This window comes from Blennius ocellaris, assembly GCF_963422515.1.
Source record: "Blennius ocellaris genome assembly, chromosome: 10".
Classification (NCBI taxonomy): Eukaryota; Metazoa; Chordata; class Actinopteri; order Blenniiformes; family Blenniidae; genus Blennius; species Blennius ocellaris.
Genome location: NC_137659.1, coordinates 14307309 through 14325185, shown reverse-complemented (window position 1 = coordinate 14325185; position 17877 = coordinate 14307309). Strand labels below are relative to the sequence as shown.

The window sequence follows — 17877 nt, the reverse complement described above, 5'->3', positions numbered from 1 at the left end:
CAAGTAAAACAAAACACATGTAATGGACGTATATTATCTTCATACGCATTATCATGTATGAACATGTCTTTACTTTAAAGGCAGTGAACACCATGTTTTAGTGGGGGAAATGGTGAATTATTCAACTTTTTTCCAGGAACAGGCATTGACAATGACGCATAGCATTAGCTTGGCTAGCAACCAATTTGCTAACATACCACTGTGAATATAATTGGACCATTGTGAGTTTACAGCTTGATTGTTATTGTGTCCTTATCTGAAATAGCTGCTGAACTTACTCTACAGCTGTTTGAACATTGTGTAATGAAGCTAATTGCACCCTTGACCCCCACAAACTAGATTTTCTTGTTTGGCCTCCTCTTCTCCATGTTGGCTCCATACCAAAACCAATCATGTGTATACTTGTCTTTTAACTCCAAAATCAAGGAAGTCTACCATACAACCCCCCCCCAAAAAAAATAAAAATTAATTAAACCAAAAATCACCACAATTCATTTCATACTTTCACGGGTGTGTGTTAAAACCCACTAATGTGTATTTTGTATGTATGTAAAAAGCCACACAATGGAATACTTAAGGCAGCTAATCACACCGCTAATCACAGAAACGCAACAAAGACCTCTGAGGAGACCACTGACCATAGTGGGGGGGAGTTGGGGGGGGGTGTTCAGAGGTGATAGCTCCCCCTCAATTCCCTCTCAGTGCTTCAGGAACAACTTCAAACAGCTGGATGGAATGTAGGTCATAAAACAGTTAAAAACAAACACAAACTTACTTTTCATTTACCCTTTTCAACTGAAACGGTGATTAACCGCCATTAACCTAAAAAAAGAAAAAAACTGCTACCCAAAAGAGATGGTGGTCATTAACTCCGCTTTTATGCCTCCTATCTGGAACGAACCATTGTGGAGTTTTACGGGGGAGCACGGCGCCGACTCGTAACAATACGTGACGGAAATATATGAGACAATAACCGGAGTTGCGCTTGAATTATTGTTGTTTTTTAAACTACGCGCACATTTAAAGGTGATTCTTAGAGCACCGACCTGTTCTGTCCGCGGACGGGCCGACTGTACGCGCGGCTGCCCTTACAAAAGAAATGACCTGTCCCACACCAGACCACCACGGAAAATGGCGACTGTGAAATAGATGGAAGACGAAAGTAAGAAATAATTCAATGCAGCGTATAAACCGTGCCCTGCTGCCATCCACTCGGCTCGGAGGTAAGATCGTGTTGTTTTCTAATCGGTCTATTGGCGCGCGTATCGTGCGAAGCGAAGGGCGATTGTCATTAGCTGTAGTTTAGCCTGAGGAATAGGTTTTGGTATGGAACAGCCTTAATGGAATGGTCTGCAGCTCCTGCAAGCAGCATCCAACAACACAGCGTGACACAAACCACTAAGAAATGCAACGATACCGCAACGGAACATGGCTACAGATGGTCCCGATTGTTCCGAAAGTGGTCACCTTTAGAAACGTAACCTGACAACTATTGTGGGTTGGCTTATGACTGCACTACTGTGCTGAAAGTTTTAGCTCTGTACAAAATCCTCAGTCGCTCATCAAAAGCCATTCACGGGGCCATCCCTCTGCATATTCGGTGCTGGGGTGCAAAAACACCTTGATATGCCACGGGAGCACACACTTGATGAGCCACTTCTATTGTCCTTCAAAACCAAGACCTCTCATGCCTTCATTATTGAGACTATGCACAGCTATAATTTAAATAAGATAGGTGTCAAGTTGGTTTTATATTTAGAGCTGTTTATTTAGCACTGAATGAATACAGACGTGGCCAATACGTTCACTCTTTACTCTCCGTATTGAAAACACAAATCACCAACCATTACCAATTGTTAATAAAATACAGCAAAATTCTAAATTGAGCTGTCAGTTGCACATAAAATAATGACTTTCCTCATCACTGTGTTTGCATTATTGACAGTGGCTCGTGATTTATTCATTATTCTGCTGATCATTATCCAAATAATTGCGTTGATCCCTTGGTCATTGTATTGTTCAGGAATACATAGTGGTATTAAGTATTCCTGAACAATACAATGACCAACGGACTACTTAATTATATTAAAAGTAAGATTTCTTGTGACTGATCAGTTGAAATACAATATACCATTTAAAGTTCTGTATTTGTTCATTTTAAATGACCTAAGGCCCTGTTTACACGACAATGTTCCGAGTGGCAATACCTCATTCGTGTCAGAAACGTTCCACGTATACACTGCAATGTTCTGATGAAGATCTCTATTCACATAGCAATGGCAGAAACGTTGAAAACAATGTAGTGAGCATGCCAGGTCACGAGGTGGCGCTGTTTGATAATCTTGAAATAAAACTACACATAAACCTTGTTTCCACTGCGCAGTATGGAACAGTAAGGCAAAGTGCACCAAGACTCAACTCGGTTGCATGGTTACATAGTAGAGAATATGATTAAAAAGTAGGCAGGACTGTGAACGGCTGCGCAAATGTGACATCATTACGAGACTGTAAATGCGGGACGCATTTGGTGCAGCGGTACAGGTCAGGCATTCGGGCAAAGCCATGAGCCTCCTTTCTATGTGACACCTTGGAAAATGTTCTCATTCTGAACAGCACCGTCCAGCTCTCACTGTCTGCACCTTGTCGGAAGACCAGGGTGCTGTGGGGCACACCGATATTTAAATAAACCAAGTTAACAAAACAACCAGTGTGCGCAAAGAACAATGGAGGGTTTGTACCGTCGATGGGCTACTTAAATATTGCAGACGTGTTGAGAGTAACGATCGTCACTATCAATCATTAGACGGCTGTTTTGTAGCTCCTTATGGAATGCGTTCCAATGGCCTCGGTACCTCAATGGAGGGGTTATGAAAAATGATAACTGTTGGGTAATGTACTGGAGGTACAATCCACAACCTTTTTCAGTGGAAATGCACAAAAACCCGTGCTGTATTGGCACATACTGCGCAGTGCAAATTAGGCTATACAGGCGTCCAGAGAATATACCGCGATAAGCCAATCAAGAGTAGTCAATATTGGTATGGTCAGATGACAAATTGGACGATCTTAGGGTTGAATATGAACTATAAAACTACCTATATCGACTATAAAACAGGAATACAGACTGGGAGTCGTGCCACTCCAGAGGCCACCATGTTTGTTGACATGAGCAGAAGAGCTACCTGCTACGACGTTGGTGCATATGTGCTACTGCTCATGTGCACCAACGTCGCCTCCAGCTGTTTCTGTTAGGGGGTTCAGGAGCATCAAAGAAAAGTTCCACCTTTGGGGCTGATTTGAAAAAGGGACGTTTGCAGTTGCTTCTAGGCGTCATTGTCATGTAAACGGCCACCCAAAGCATCAGAAAATTTTAACAATTTCACATGTTTTTGTTGTTGTATAAACGGGGCCTGAAAGTACGAATTATTGCGTTCTCAATAACTTGAATTTACCTTGTCATGTTGGCATAAGTCACGTAGTCAAAATTTCTACTGTCACAACTAAAACTTTCTTCGGCCTCATTTACATGACGTTTCAAGGGAAAACATCAGTTTTGCATTTTCCATTCAGAACAAGTTTCGCATTTTCACAGGAACTATTTGAAAACAATGTTTGCTTACATGGAAATGGTGTAATCACGGAAAATGTGTGGTATTTTCTGTTTTTGTAATGAAACCACACACAGGTGCACAGAAAAGGGTACCCTATAAACATTAACAATGGTGAGCTTATTCAGGGTAATGAAGAAGTTTAACTTTCACGAGCAATGTATTGGGGCTATCCAAACCTTGTACACAAATCCAACAGCAAGAATCAAGGTTAATGGAAGCCTGTCTGATCAGATCAAACTAGAACGGGGGTGTCGTCAAGGGTGCTCGGTGAGTCCACTTCTATTTGCCATCTTTCTTGAGCCATTAAGCCAATGGATAAAACAAAATAACTATCAAAGGGATTACAATGGAGGGTGACGAACAGAAAATAGCATTATTCGCAGATGATGTTATGTTATATCTGGAAAATCCTAACACTTCTATTCCTGCACTGATGATGACTCTTAAAGACTTCGGAGAGCTATCAGGGTACAAAGTAAACGTTAAAAAAACACAAGTTATTGCCTTTAATTATGAGTCTAATCCAGAAGTAGGACAAAATTACAATTTGAATTGGGAACGGGACACTATAAAATATCTGGGTGTCATTTTACCAAAAGAACTTGAAAAATTAAAATCCTCAAACTATGATCACAAAATATCAGAGATAAAAAACGATTTGGACAAATGGAACCTAATACCATTCCTGAGTTTATCTTCAAGAATAGGGGTGGTCAAAATGAACATACTACCCAGGCTACTATACCTATTTCAGAACATCCCAGTGGAGTTAACTACGAAAGAATTTAAAGAATGGGACAAAATAATATCTCGATACATATGGCAAGGTGCAAAACCCAGAATAAAATATAGAACATTACAATTACCAAAGGGAGATGGCGGTCTAGCCCTTCCATGTTTAAAAAGCTATTTTCAAGCTGCACAGTTAAGGGTTTTGATATATCTCTGTGACCCAGGATACACCGCAAGGTGGAAAGATATTGAGGAACGACTATTTGAGGGGCTCCCAGTACAAACAATAATAAATGATGAGAAATTAAGGTCCCATTGGAAAGAATATCTAAATCCATGGTTAGGGGTATCACTCAAAATATGGTCGAATATTGTGAGGAAAAATAGTTTGGGAAGTCAATGTAGGTTCCTCAGATGGATCGCGTACGATTCGGATTTTGCTCCCAACAAATTAGATAGTAGGTTTAAATTATGGGAGAATGGTCCAAAAATGCATTGGGAAGTTATCAAACATGGGACAGTGATGAGTTTCCAAGACATAAAGGATAAACATGGCCTCAAGAATCAGGACTTTCACAGATATCTACGGCTGAGGCATTATTTAGGACAAGAAATTAAAAAAGCTAATCTGAGTACACCATGGGTAGGCATCATACAGGTTTTAATGGATGCATGTAGCTCCAAGGTACAGCGGAAAGCAATCGCCAGACTCTATAAGGCAATAGAGGATCTGAAGGCAGATGACACAGAATATGTAAAAGAAAAATGGGAGAGAGAAGCTAACATAGATTTGTCAGGAGAGGAATGGGAGGAGATAAGCAATTACCAGTGGAAAACTACAAATTCATTGGTTTGGAGGGAGTATGGATGGAAGAATACCATAAGGTTCTTTGCGACCCCGGCACAGAGGAAACACGGGGACACCAAATGCTGGCGATCCTGTGGGGAAGCTAAAGCAGATCACTTCCACATATTCTGGGGTTGCCCCTTGATTAATCAATATTGGGAAGAGATGGCAAAAATAATAGGGGAGGTCTCTGGAACTAAGATTCCAACTAGTTTTAAGATTTTGTATTTTGTATTATTAAAGACTTTGAATTTGAAAAATAAACAAGATGGTAAATTACTGAGGATTATGGTTTTGGCTGGAAAAAAGGCAATAACCAAGAGATGGCGCCAGGATCTGGTGCCGACTGTTGATGAATGGATGGATGTAATGTTGAACATTTATAATATGGAAAGATTGACTGCGTCTCTTAGAATGGAAGTGGACAAATTTAAGTGTAACTGGAAAGGATGGCTACTATATATACAGCAACATAGACCTGACTTTGTGTAGGACCTACTGCAACGTATGTATGCTTCTGTGGACTAATCTTGTCTGAGGGATGCATGTCTGAGGATGGTAATACTTTCTATAGAGGCCGGGCAGATATATACATATATAAAGCATTTTTTTATTTTTACCCCTGGTTCTAAGCTACAACTGTTTCTTGTAATTTGGTTTATTTTATATTTTGTCTTTTTCTTATCTGTTTATTTTCCTTTGTTTATTGTGAGTATTCCCTTTTGTTACAAGTATAGATATCATAAAGGACATTGAGTTTGGGAGAAATGTGCCTGTATTGTGAAGGATTGTCTGTTGTAAATTTTGGAAAATCACAATAAAATACTAATTAAAAAAAAAACAATGGTGAGCACACAGACATTCGTATGGGCAGACAATGAATTTAGATTGCTATTGATGGTGACTCACAATAAAACTCTCAAGTCCCATAAGAATAGTCATGCAACCTTGGAGGACACCATTGTTATAGTTGTTCATCTACTTGCACATATGCAGAAGAATTTTTTGCTATGGCTATGTGGTTTGTGGTGGCAGTTTTCAGGCAGATGGGCACTGTGGCTTGCTGCAGCGAACGGTCAAAGATGTTGGTGAAGGCTGCAGGCAGCTGCTGGGCATATGATTTTGGCATCCTCTATGGTACTCCATCCAGTCCTGGTGAATTGCTGGGGCTAATGCCACGCAGGACTAAATGACCTTGTGGTGTTGGAGTGATGGGGTCGGTAATGCTCTGATGGCGTCAGCTATGTGTCCTCTGCCTTTCTCCTGTCCTCTTAAAAGCGGGAGAAAAAGATGTTATGCTTCTCTGGAAGAGAAGTCTCCTTTGGGGTTGGGGGTTAGGGGGCATTATGGCATTGTTTGAATTCTGTAATGTTCTCGATGCCTTTCCACATAGATTATTTTTTCCTGAAATCAGCCTCTATCTGCCTTCTGTACTTTATCTTAGGGTGTTTTCAGACCACGATAGTCCGGGGACTTGGTTCAGTAGGGGGTTGGTTTGCTTTTGCACTGCACTTTTTCGAGCAGACCAAATCATCAACCAATGTCATGCAATTACAACAGCTGCTCATTTAAGGGCACTATCGCCCAGAATGAACATTGACCAGAGACCAGGAGAAAAGCCTGAAAAGGTTGAAACCTGGCTCATTGATTAGTTCAGGACGAAAGCGGTAAACCAGACATATATACTCTGATAAATTGCAGAGGTCTACTTTCCCTTAACTTGTGAGCCTGAGAGGCTTTGAATTAGCTGGAAAAAAGTGTGTTGCATAAAATATTTGTGATAAATGTACTGTTAATAAAAGCTGCAGTGGCTTAGGCCCTACACAGAGCCCTTGCTATTTTTTCAACTACAAAGTAAACTAATGGAGTTTTCCTAATGTGCGCATTGGCTTTGGTATTGGAGAACAATGTCATTTTCTCCCATTGTTCCCTGAAAAGGTACTCGGGATGGAAAAATCTAACTTTTATTGGGTACAAATACAGCTTGTTCGATGCTAGCACCTGTAATATCTTGTACCCTGTCAGATTCCTGATACTTACAACTGTTTAAAGCCTCCCACACACAATGCGATATTTGGCCATTGGAGATGAAAGATTGGATTGTGGGAGGATCGCTGGTGAACTCTATGGTTACAGCTCTGACAGGTTACACATTGTGCAAGGTTCACAGAGGGCCAAGGTGTCAGTCATAAGCCTAGGATCCATATCAAACAGTGTCTGATCTTTAGGGGGATTGTAGCAGCAGCTGCATTACGTCAACTTAACTAACCAATAGAAATAAATAATAATAATGATGCATGAGTTTTATATAGCGCTTTTTCAGGACACTCAAAGATGCTTTACATTGCATTATTCATTTAGTCCATACTCAATGGTGGTAAGCTTGGTATGCAAGACTGACGAATGCCAGGCTGCCAAACTGCCATCAGCCCTTCCGACCGCAACCAACCACTCACTCTCACACTGCATTCATTCAGGCAGTTTGGGGTTCAGTGTCTTGCAGTATGACATGTCGTATTTTTCCATGTGACAACAGAAATACACTGGACTGATGTTCAGACCCACACTGATCGGTGGATTCTTCTCCAAGCATAAGAATACCACAATGGCGAGAGTTCTGTTCACTCTCACCTTTGTTTTTCCTGAATGGATGGCACCTGCTTATGGCGTTTTATTCTTGCGTTATCACGGCAAGTCCGCTCCAATTCAGCTCACGTTCCCTTCGTACAGTCTGCAGGCACGATTACTCACATTCGTCTTGTACAGTGTGAGAGTCTGTGACTACTAAGATTTTTAAAATCGCAGTGTGTGGAAGCCTTTAGGGGAGACTTTGTCTTCCTAACTAGTAATGGAGAGAGCCTTTTGTATTATTTGTGAGCCCATGCTCTGCTGAAGGTGCTCTTTCATATGCTGATAGGCAGGGTGATTTGAGGAGTCTCCCATTGGTTGCAGTGTCAAGCCTATATGCTAAAGGCCACTTCATCCCCTTTCACTCATTTGATTGTAATGTTTAATTTTTGGGGGGGGAAGAAACTTGCTCGATGTATACTTCTCATGAGCTGGCAACTGAATTATAATGTCCAGCCTGCAGGGCATACCACCAATCCCAAAGCTTTTTAACACATGGTTACAGACTGGAAGTTTTGGGCTTTTTTGTGGATTGTTGCGAGGTATGGGGCCTATCCAATCCAGTATCGGTATCGGGCTCCAATAGCAACGGAATTCACAGATCAGGAATTTCCGATCCATGAAGCCTCGTCTGGGTGTTTCATTTTAAGGTGCCGTATCAAATTCGCTGTATTGAAGAAGTTGTTATACTTGAGCCTGTTGAAACGCTGGTATTGCAGATTTTCCAAATGGCCATTGAATCATTTTAGACATTGTGTTTCTGATTCTGTCAGGTTAGGGTTGTTACATGACTTTACCATATGTCAGGAATGGCCAAACTATTTCGTGCATTTTGCGAATCAATTAAAAATAAAAGGCTAAAATTGACCTTGATTCAGGGCCAATGATTTCATCAAGACATCCTTGCAATGCCTGTTTGCCTGCAAGCACTAGTGTTAGTATAGTTAAATTCCCACAAATGAAAGCAAACAAAGTATTTGTCATGGATGAAGTTTGTGTTACAACTTTTACTCGTACCCATTAGTTCAAAGAGGGCGGGAGCTTACCCTAGCAAACTTTGGCGACCGAGCTAACACATAAAGGTATAGTTACACACATGCATAAGCCTATAGGCAACTAGTCACTATTCAACCTAAAGTCATGGCCTTGAATCGGGGAATTCAGCCCAAACTGAAAGAAACGCATAAAGGTTTTGAACGGGAAACATTCTGTCTGGGAGGCAACAGTACTAAGCACTGCAGTTCCATGCAACCCATTATTCAACTTGAAAGAACCTAAAAAAATTATAAAAGACGGTTGCTAGTCTAAAGTTTGTTATTCTGTCCTATTAAGATTTTAAGACCTGAATCACAAGGATTGTGGAAGGGCGAGAGAATGATGTTTGTTTGTAGTTTGTCGATTGGAAGTTAGTTGTATTTGGCAACTGTGCATGTGTAACTGGGAAATAACATTTTACTTTTCCTTTGCAGGTCATGGCAGCTGAAATGTCATGTCTGGCAGGTGTTGACGAAGATGACAAGGATGCAGATCCTGAGATCAATGCCCTTACACTCCTGCAGGACCCAATGAGAATGGCTCAAGAATCAACATCTGCTTCTTTTAGAAAGCCTCCTCTGAAGCAAAACAATGTTCTAGATGTGATGTCGGATACAGACATGTTGTCTCCAGTTGGCCTGGGAAATGGACCTTCTTCACATCAGGCTACTCAAGCCCATGAACTCAACAGTCTCTCCACTGAGAAAGAGGAGGAAAAGAGCATTACACAACTAAAAACTGTGCAAGAAATTGACACAGCAGGAATTTGGGGCTTTGACGTAGAGTCACCAGAGAATTCATTGGATAACTTTTCTAGTGCTAGTGACCTTCATTGGGACCCTCACAAAGAGTTTATGCAGTTTCTTTGGGAGAATCATAGTGATTCCCCTGGTGAGGAATCGAAAGATGACGTCTCTCCTGCCAACAGCCAAAGGAGAAGAAAACGTAAAATGGACATGGTTGTCATGGTGGATCCCTCTGAAGACCTTTATCCACATCTGAGCCCCAAGTCATCTGAGGAATTGTCTGATGCTGAAGTTCAGGTAGACTCGAGCCATGTCAGAAAAGTCAGAAAGTCAAGGAAATTCTCAAAATCACAGTCGTCACCAGCGGGAAAAGTTTCCGGCTATCCTAATGGAACTGTAAAGGCCATTAAGGAAATTCTTTACCACGCCCCCGCACGAAATTCACACGAGAACAGTATAAACCACAGCCTTTCATCACTCAAGGGCAGACTGACGATAAATTCTCTTTCAGATGAGAAACCATCATGTTATGCTTGCTCAAAATGCAAGCTGATATTCAAGAAAGAGCACCATTTGCAACGTCACATGAAGTCTCACGTTGAACCACCTAAAATTTCGCCAAAGCCTTTTATATGTCGAGAATGTGGACAGACTTTCAGACAAAGTCGTTCACTTATTGAGCACATGTCCATCCATCAGGGGAAGAAAACACAAGTCACTGACACGATCAAAGATTCCAATGAAAAAAAAGAGGACAAAAATGCAAAGTTTTTCTGCCCTCAATGCCCATTTGGAACAGACTGCCCAAACACATTTGTTCAGCATGCAAAGACACATGAGAAGGACAAGAGACAGTTCAGATGTGACAAATGTAGCTTTAGAACTCTGAGTGAGAATGATCTACAGAGACACAATATTATGCAGCACACTGTTATTACAGTTAGAAAGCAGATCCAGAATGATAATGATCAAATCTTCTCCTGTAACATTTGTACATATAAAGCTTTTAGCAGAAGTGTGTTTAAGAATCACCTGCTGCGACGCCACCAACTGAGCTACGAGGAGTATGAAGCTACCGAACATAGTGAACTATATGCACATCATTCCAAGGAGCAGTACATGAATGCTTATAAAACTCCAGTTGAAGATGCAGAGTTCACCTCCAAAATCTCAATAAATAATCAGATCTCTTCTAAAACATCATGTTCGCCCAATGAGGCCAGTGACATTTCAGACTTGTTCAGGAATAGTAAACTTAAGAGAGGTCCCAGGTCCCAAATGACAGAGTCAAAACTTGACAAGTCCATAAATGTTCTCCTGTCTCGACAAAGAAATGGAAAAAAGACAGCTGAGCAAAAGAAGGAAAGCAATAATTGGGAGTCTTTGGGTACAGAAGACAGCGGTACAGAGCTACAAGGTGCTTTGACTCACAAGGCTGAAGATTTAGCTTCATCCCCAAATGGGCCCAAGCTGATCATGGATAAATCTGGAATCAAAAAGTCACCTTCTAAGCGCAAGATGTCCACCCCGTATCGGAACACTTCTGACCAAGATACATGCTTTATCTTACCCAAACCATTGCCAAGTCCCAAGAAAATGAATCACGAAGACGACGACGAAGAAGAAGAAGAGGAGGAAGAAGAGGAGGAGGACGAGGAGACAGGCTACGATGAAAAGGACATTTTTCAGTTTAAGGATACAGATGCCAACGGGAACCTTTTCGATGATGTTATCAAAAAAGAAAAACAAAACATTATTTATACCTATAGCAGAAGAATGTCCATGAGAGGTGCAATACAAGCATCGAAAAGGCTGTTTGAGAAAATCAAGTCTGAAGAGCAAGAAAAGACAACCCCTGAGATCAAAGAGGAATGCATTGAAACTGAAGTATTTCAAGAAACCTTTGACCCCCACCAAATACCATTGAGTGACTCCTTCGCAGACGATCTGTCAGAGTTGGAATCGGATCCCAAGAACTGCCCATACTGTCCCGCAATCTTCGAGTCAGGTGTGGGGTTGTCCAATCACATACGAGGACACCTGCATAGGGTCGGGCTCAGCTACAATGCACGCCATGTTGTCCCTCCTGAGGAAGTCACTTCTCAAGACAGTAGGCCCAGAGTTCGGCGTAAGATGTCTGCCTTGCGGCGATTGAGAAAAGGTATTTCAACGCATGTTTTTGCATTACTGTGTATTAGAATGTGCTTTATAACCATGATTTCGTACTGAACACACTGAGACACTTGTAACAAGGAAATGACAGCTTCATTAGAGGTATTAACATATAAAGTGGGAAACGAATACTCTAAATAGGAAAAGTAGTTTAATTGCTCATGTTGTCTATTAGTTTGTGCAATCATTACTTGAACGATTACTACAAAAAAAAAAGCAAAGATAATCTCATACACCATCGCCTGAAGGTACTCCAAATGGTACGACCATTAGATGCACAACATTTACCGTTTTTATTTTCAACTATTGGTACTTTAATCAAATCACATCGGAGCATGTTTGCAAGCGTACCAAAACCTACTTAAGTGGAATTGGTCAACTGGTCTGATGTCCGTCAAAAAAATTCACTGCATTATCACGGCACTCATAATGGGGTTGAGTTGAACATCAGTGTAAACACAAGCTGACATTCTTTTTAAATATAGCCTGTGTGTATTTTAAAGTTACTTGCTTCAACTGTAGGTTTTTTTAAAATGTGTATTTATGTTTCATATTTTGTCGTCCCCCCCCCCCCCCAGCATTGCAGCAAGAGTCAGATTCTGAGGTGGTAAAGAGCGTTCACTCCTGTCCATTGTGTGGGGATTCGTTTGACAACAGGACTGGGCAGTCCAACCACATACGAGGCCACCTCAAGAAGCTCGGTAAAACCTTTGTCACGAAGAGCAAATCTCCCCTAATTTTACTGAGGGAGTTGATGCGCGACAAGAAGGAGTTCCAGCGTGCTGTTCAGATCCTGGGAAAGAGACGAAACCATTTCCAATACAGTGCTTCACCAAAGCTCGACAGTGCTGATCGTTTCCCATCACCTCCCACTGGAATCCCAAAAAGTAGTTCTATTTCAAGCCTTTGCACTGATGCCAAACCACTGATTCCCGCGTTTTCTTTAGGAGAAATCAAATCTGAAAAAAGGCAACTGGAGAGTAAGTTGGAAGTTAAAAGTCCACTCACTGGCACAACCGCCTTGATAGGAATCCTGAAGAAGAGGAAATGTCAGGAAGATGTCAGACTAAAAGGATCCCCTCAGATGTCCAGAAGCACGCTAACCGTTTCCCCAAACAGTGAGCACAGTTCAGGATTGAGAGTTGCATCTTCACTGCCAAACTTGGTATCTGGTAAGTAACTTCTTAACGGATATACACATGGTTGGAAAACATGGACTACTCCATAGTGTTTTGAGTCCTATAGGTTAAACCACATACATCTGTTTGACAAATTGGTTTGCAAAAGAGAAAAGATGTAACCTATACTACTTGTACTACTATTTTTTTTGTTAATTTCATTTATACTTCATAACATCAGAAATCACATGTAACACAAGCTTATTTGTTTTTAACATGACGACACATTCATTCAACAACTATTTAAATCCAGACATTGTGGTTTGTAATTTATAAAGAAAGCTTAATTCTAAAAGAAAACTCAAGCATCTCCAAAATTTCAGGAGCCGTTTCAAATTAAAACTTCAAAAAAATCAGATTTTCTCTTTTGTAAAAAAAAAAAATAAGATGTCGTCAGCATAAAAGCGGATAATTACTCTGCCAAACATTATTGAGTTTTGTTATCGCTGAAACCAAAGAGATCCGTGTGATAATGTATAAATTATTTCATGTCTTCAGCCTTCATTGCACTGCATCTCTTCTGACAAGGTTTTGGTTTTTATTCCACAGAGAAAGGTGAATTCAACAGGAAGGTTTGTGTTCATTGCAATGCAACTTTCCACAGTGGAGTCAGCTTATCCAATCACCTCCGCGCATATGCAAAAAGACAAAGGATTGCCTTACTTGAGGGAACCAGTAAGTAGTACTAATACTATTACTCCCTAAATGTATAGCATGTTGCGTTAAAATATTTACTTCGTTTTAAATGTGGTTTAAAAAGGTTATATTAGACGGTCCTGTTCATGTGCGTCTTGAGTTATCTGACAGTTCGTCACTTAACTCCAGACAACCTGATGCATTTTCATTCCCATCTCTAATAGTGTGTTTATCAGGTGTCATTTTCTTTTGTGCCAATATACAAATAGGTCATTTCTATTTGATATCACCAATGCCTTGTTATTGGTACTGGTCAGAGACGGAAGAAGAAATGAGAACAATAGTAAACCAATCATCACCTCAAATTCAAATAAGACAGTGTGTTCTGTTATCTTGCTGTCACTTCCACTTCTTGTGTTACACTCAAACACATACAACAAGCATGTACGACCTCCGAAGCGGAGAGCCTACATCAGGTGAAGGAAGCGATCACCAACTCGCCAGTAACAACTTAATATTTTTGGTTGGTACCCGTGTGCATGAGGGCACAAAATGTTGTAGGTGAATCTATAAAGGAGTTCACCATTGCCCGAGGGTTACTTGTCTATTGTTTGAGTCTTTGCTGAGAAATCCTCTGCAGCTTTGTTTGGGACACTTTTCAGTGAGTCACAGCTGATGTTCACGTTTAGACGTCTCTGAAAGTGTTCTGGCTGATTGGATTTCAACTGGTCATGTACACTTGTGATCCAGTTTCCCCCAATTTGCATCTGCTTGTCTGAACAAGTGCAGACCAAAAACATCACATATTCTCCACCACGCCACTAACAACATGGATGAAACTTTTCTTCTTCTTCTTTTTTTCTTTTTCTTTTTTAAATCGCCTGAAATAGAACAGGAGTTTTTGGTTGTAACCAACACCCACTTATTTATGGGAGGGGAAGTTCTCATTGAAATATTTGAGCAGTATTTATAGTCCCTTTCACTCAGAGAAGCACACCAGGAGTTTAATCTAGGGTCTCCAGTAATGATTCAAAACCTGCATTCTATACTTTCCTGTGATCTCACCTTCAGTCCTTCTTTTTCATCCTCTCATTCATGTTGACGCCACCAACCGTCTTGTCGAAGTGTACGTAACGGCTAGTAGAAGTCACATTATCCCTTTATGGCAAAATGGGGAAATAAAACGCACAGAAAGAAAGTGAGCTACAGGTTGGAACTTGTGCTTTATACGGCAAGGAGAGGATATGACAGATTTTCGATCACATTTGGTTTTGAATTGATGATACATCAGACGAGGCACACACAAGCATTCAGGAATTGTTTTTCACATTTATCACTGTCATTTTATTCACGTTGCTAAAAGCAATGAAAAGCCATCTTAGAAAGACTCTACACGAGTGTAGCATGGCAGAAACGATAGATTGGTCATCTCACTATTATAATCAGTCGTGCATGAAGTAACTTCTACCAGCCCACAGTTGCATATCATCAGAATATTGACATTGAGTGGCGCTACATATTAAAGCAGGTGTTAACGTCCAAATCTGAGTTATATTTAGTGCAACCGTGGTTATTTATGTCATCCCCAAGGTAAGAATGTCGAAGGGCATCAGCAAGTGAGACACCGCAAAGATTTTAATTGCAGAGCAACCTCTTGGTGGCGGACGGCCTTCAATGCCGACTTTTCCTGCAGGCACAGATCATCACACCTCCATCTTGGGGCTTAATGCTCATCTGCGCCAGACTGCAGATGAGACGGCGTCAGACTGTTCACCTCACTGGCGTGGTGCCAAAACATGGAGTGGGGAATCAAGCAAGATGCAAAATTGTTGGGACTTACTGGAATCCCTTGAAAAAAAGAAGAGCTTTGTCAGTCTTCCTATTGCCTCATGTCAGAGTCTATAATACTGTTCTATTTTTAGGTGCCGACAACCACCTAACTGGACATTGATTTGTATTTAGTCAACACAAAATGGGTTTTAGTTTATCATTTTGGGCACCATTTAGTCAGATTGAGGAGAAAATGTAATGCTTTCATTAAAAATTTCAGTGTGAACACTTGGTTACATCCAAACCCCAACCAGCCTTTTAATGAGCTTTCTAATTTTTTTTTAATGCCACCTCATCTCCATTGTTTCAGTGGCAATTAAAACGACCACGAGAGGGTGCCCTTGCCCCTCTGGCTGGTTCAATTAAGCCTCCCAGTCATTTTTAATCCAGGAAACGAGCGATAAATATTACCTTATTTTGTGTTCTTTGAGAGCTCAAATAATGAAGGGTGTGCTGTAACTTGGCTTGCAGCACTGCGAATCGTTGAACTCCCATCCTGTCGTTTCAGCAATTGACTGTAAAGCCGTGAGGACCCGCTCAAGGCCTGGCTCGAAGAAGAAGACACTGCCCTTAACCCAAACTCCAGAGGAAATGTACAGGCTCACCTGCAGGTGACGTTCTCATTCCCTCCTCTACTGGTTTTGATGGTGAACATTGTTGGCAGCAATCAACGGTCTCGTTTCAGAAATCGGGCTGTGACTTTGTCTAAAGGCTGTTTTCATCCCATTCCACATTCTAATCTCGATAGAAACCTGCAGCTACTCCACCCCGTAGCCTTCTTCAACTCTCAAACGGTCCCGTTCTGACATGGATATCTCTCATATCCTGTTTGCAGATGTTAAGCATTGGACGTCAGTGAACAGAAAAAAGGCAGAAGTGGAGTTTCAGTGGCCAGGCAGATTGTTGTATATGAAAAAGGAGATTATTTTATCATATTAAATACAATATTAAATATAATAATCTCACTGTTTGATGTGGGAATGATGGCAGATCTGAGCAGGTCTCTGACCGTCCTTCAACACAAGTCTTTGTGAAATAATTGGGCTCCACTCGCAGTCTGTTATTTAGAGGCAACCCAATAGATTTTACAATCCAAAGAGATCCTTTTAATCTCGTGTGTAAAATCCACCAGAAAGCAGGTCAGATTCAGAGTAAGTGATGATGCCAAGTGACCCTGACTTTGTTTATTCCTTTGCTATCATTCAGTGTCAACAAAGGGACTGTTCTTCAAATCAGCTTCATGAAATGAGCCCTGAAGGGGTTCAATTGTTGCCTAAACTCCCATGATATTTGATTTTTTTGTCCCCCCCACCTTGCAATAGGTTTACAGTAAAGTACGCTGAAACGTGACTCCTTTTGTATTTATTGTGCAGGTTCTGTGACCTCGTCTTCCAGGGTCCCTTGTCGGTCCAGGAGGACTGGATTAAACATTTACAGAGGCACATTATGAACACTGGTGTCCCCCACACTGGGCTTGGCATGGTGGAGGTCACCCCATTGGCCACGGAGCCCCCGACCTTCAAGACTGATAAAGACAGCTCTTTGACAGTCTCACACGCTGCCTCATGAGGCCAATGGGGACCTTTTTAGATTTCATTAGACTGTATGTGTATGTACATTGGATGTTCTTTCACTTTTCGTTTTGTTTTTTTTATTATTTGATTTGATTTTTTAGTTGACATAATACTGGCCAAAAGTACAATACTACTCAATGCTTACGATATTGTACATGTTTGGAAACTTGGACAAATGAAAAAAAAAAAGGTTAATTATTTTGGATATTGTTACCTTGTCTGTTTTTACATGGTCCGCTTTGTGGAAACCAATTCCAAGGGGACAAACTGTTTTATGCAGTAATGTAGTGTGGAACCCATTTCTAATGAAGACAACTTTTACCTCAGATTTCTCATGGTTTGGGTCCGTTTTGGGTTTTTTTTTTTTTTTTTTTGTCAACAATTAAGAGCACTTCTTCTGTGTCGATATTCACATGAAACGCACAGAATCAGTTTCCTTTGTGTCAAACAGCCCAGAGTCTCTTTTCAGGCCAGAGTTACTGAGATGAATATTTCCAAGAAAGTGTGAGAAGAAATGTCTGCAAACTTGTTATGCATAGAAAGTGTTTTTTTTTTTTTTAAATAGTCTTTCAGTAACTGCATTGTTTCTAATACAAAGTTAAAACTGAAGGTGGTCAAGAGGAAAAAAGAAGAAAAAGAAAAGAGCTAACACGCACAGCCTGTGCTGTTCATGCCCTTCATACATGTCACCTATATTTAATGTTTAAATATACTGTTTTAAGATAATTTAATTTCAAATGTACTATATTACACAGATACAATGCTTAAAACATTTGTGTTGTTCTAAATAAACAAAAGCAAAGAAACTTGACTTTTACCTTTTTTTTTGTTTTGTTTTATTTTTTTAAATTGCACCTGACCTGTAAGAGACAAATGAAATGTGTCTTT

The 17877-nt window shown here is 40.7% G+C and overlaps 1 protein-coding gene across 1 annotated transcript; it reads left to right on the top strand.

Annotated features, from left to right (window-relative positions):
* Positions 1-1125: 1125 nt before the first annotated feature.
* znf644a (zinc finger protein 644a) lies at positions 1126-17658 on the top strand. The gene is made up of 6 exons (XM_080503763.1): positions 1126-1223; positions 9288-11760; positions 12350-12943; positions 13499-13624; positions 15924-16026; positions 16789-17658. The coding sequence occupies exons 2-6, from the start codon at positions 9291-9293 to the stop codon at positions 16982-16984; spliced, it is 3489 nt and encodes a 1162-aa protein (XP_080359889.1). The 5' UTR covers positions 1126-1223; positions 9288-9290; the 3' UTR covers positions 16985-17658.
* Positions 17659-17877: the final 219 nt, after the last annotated feature.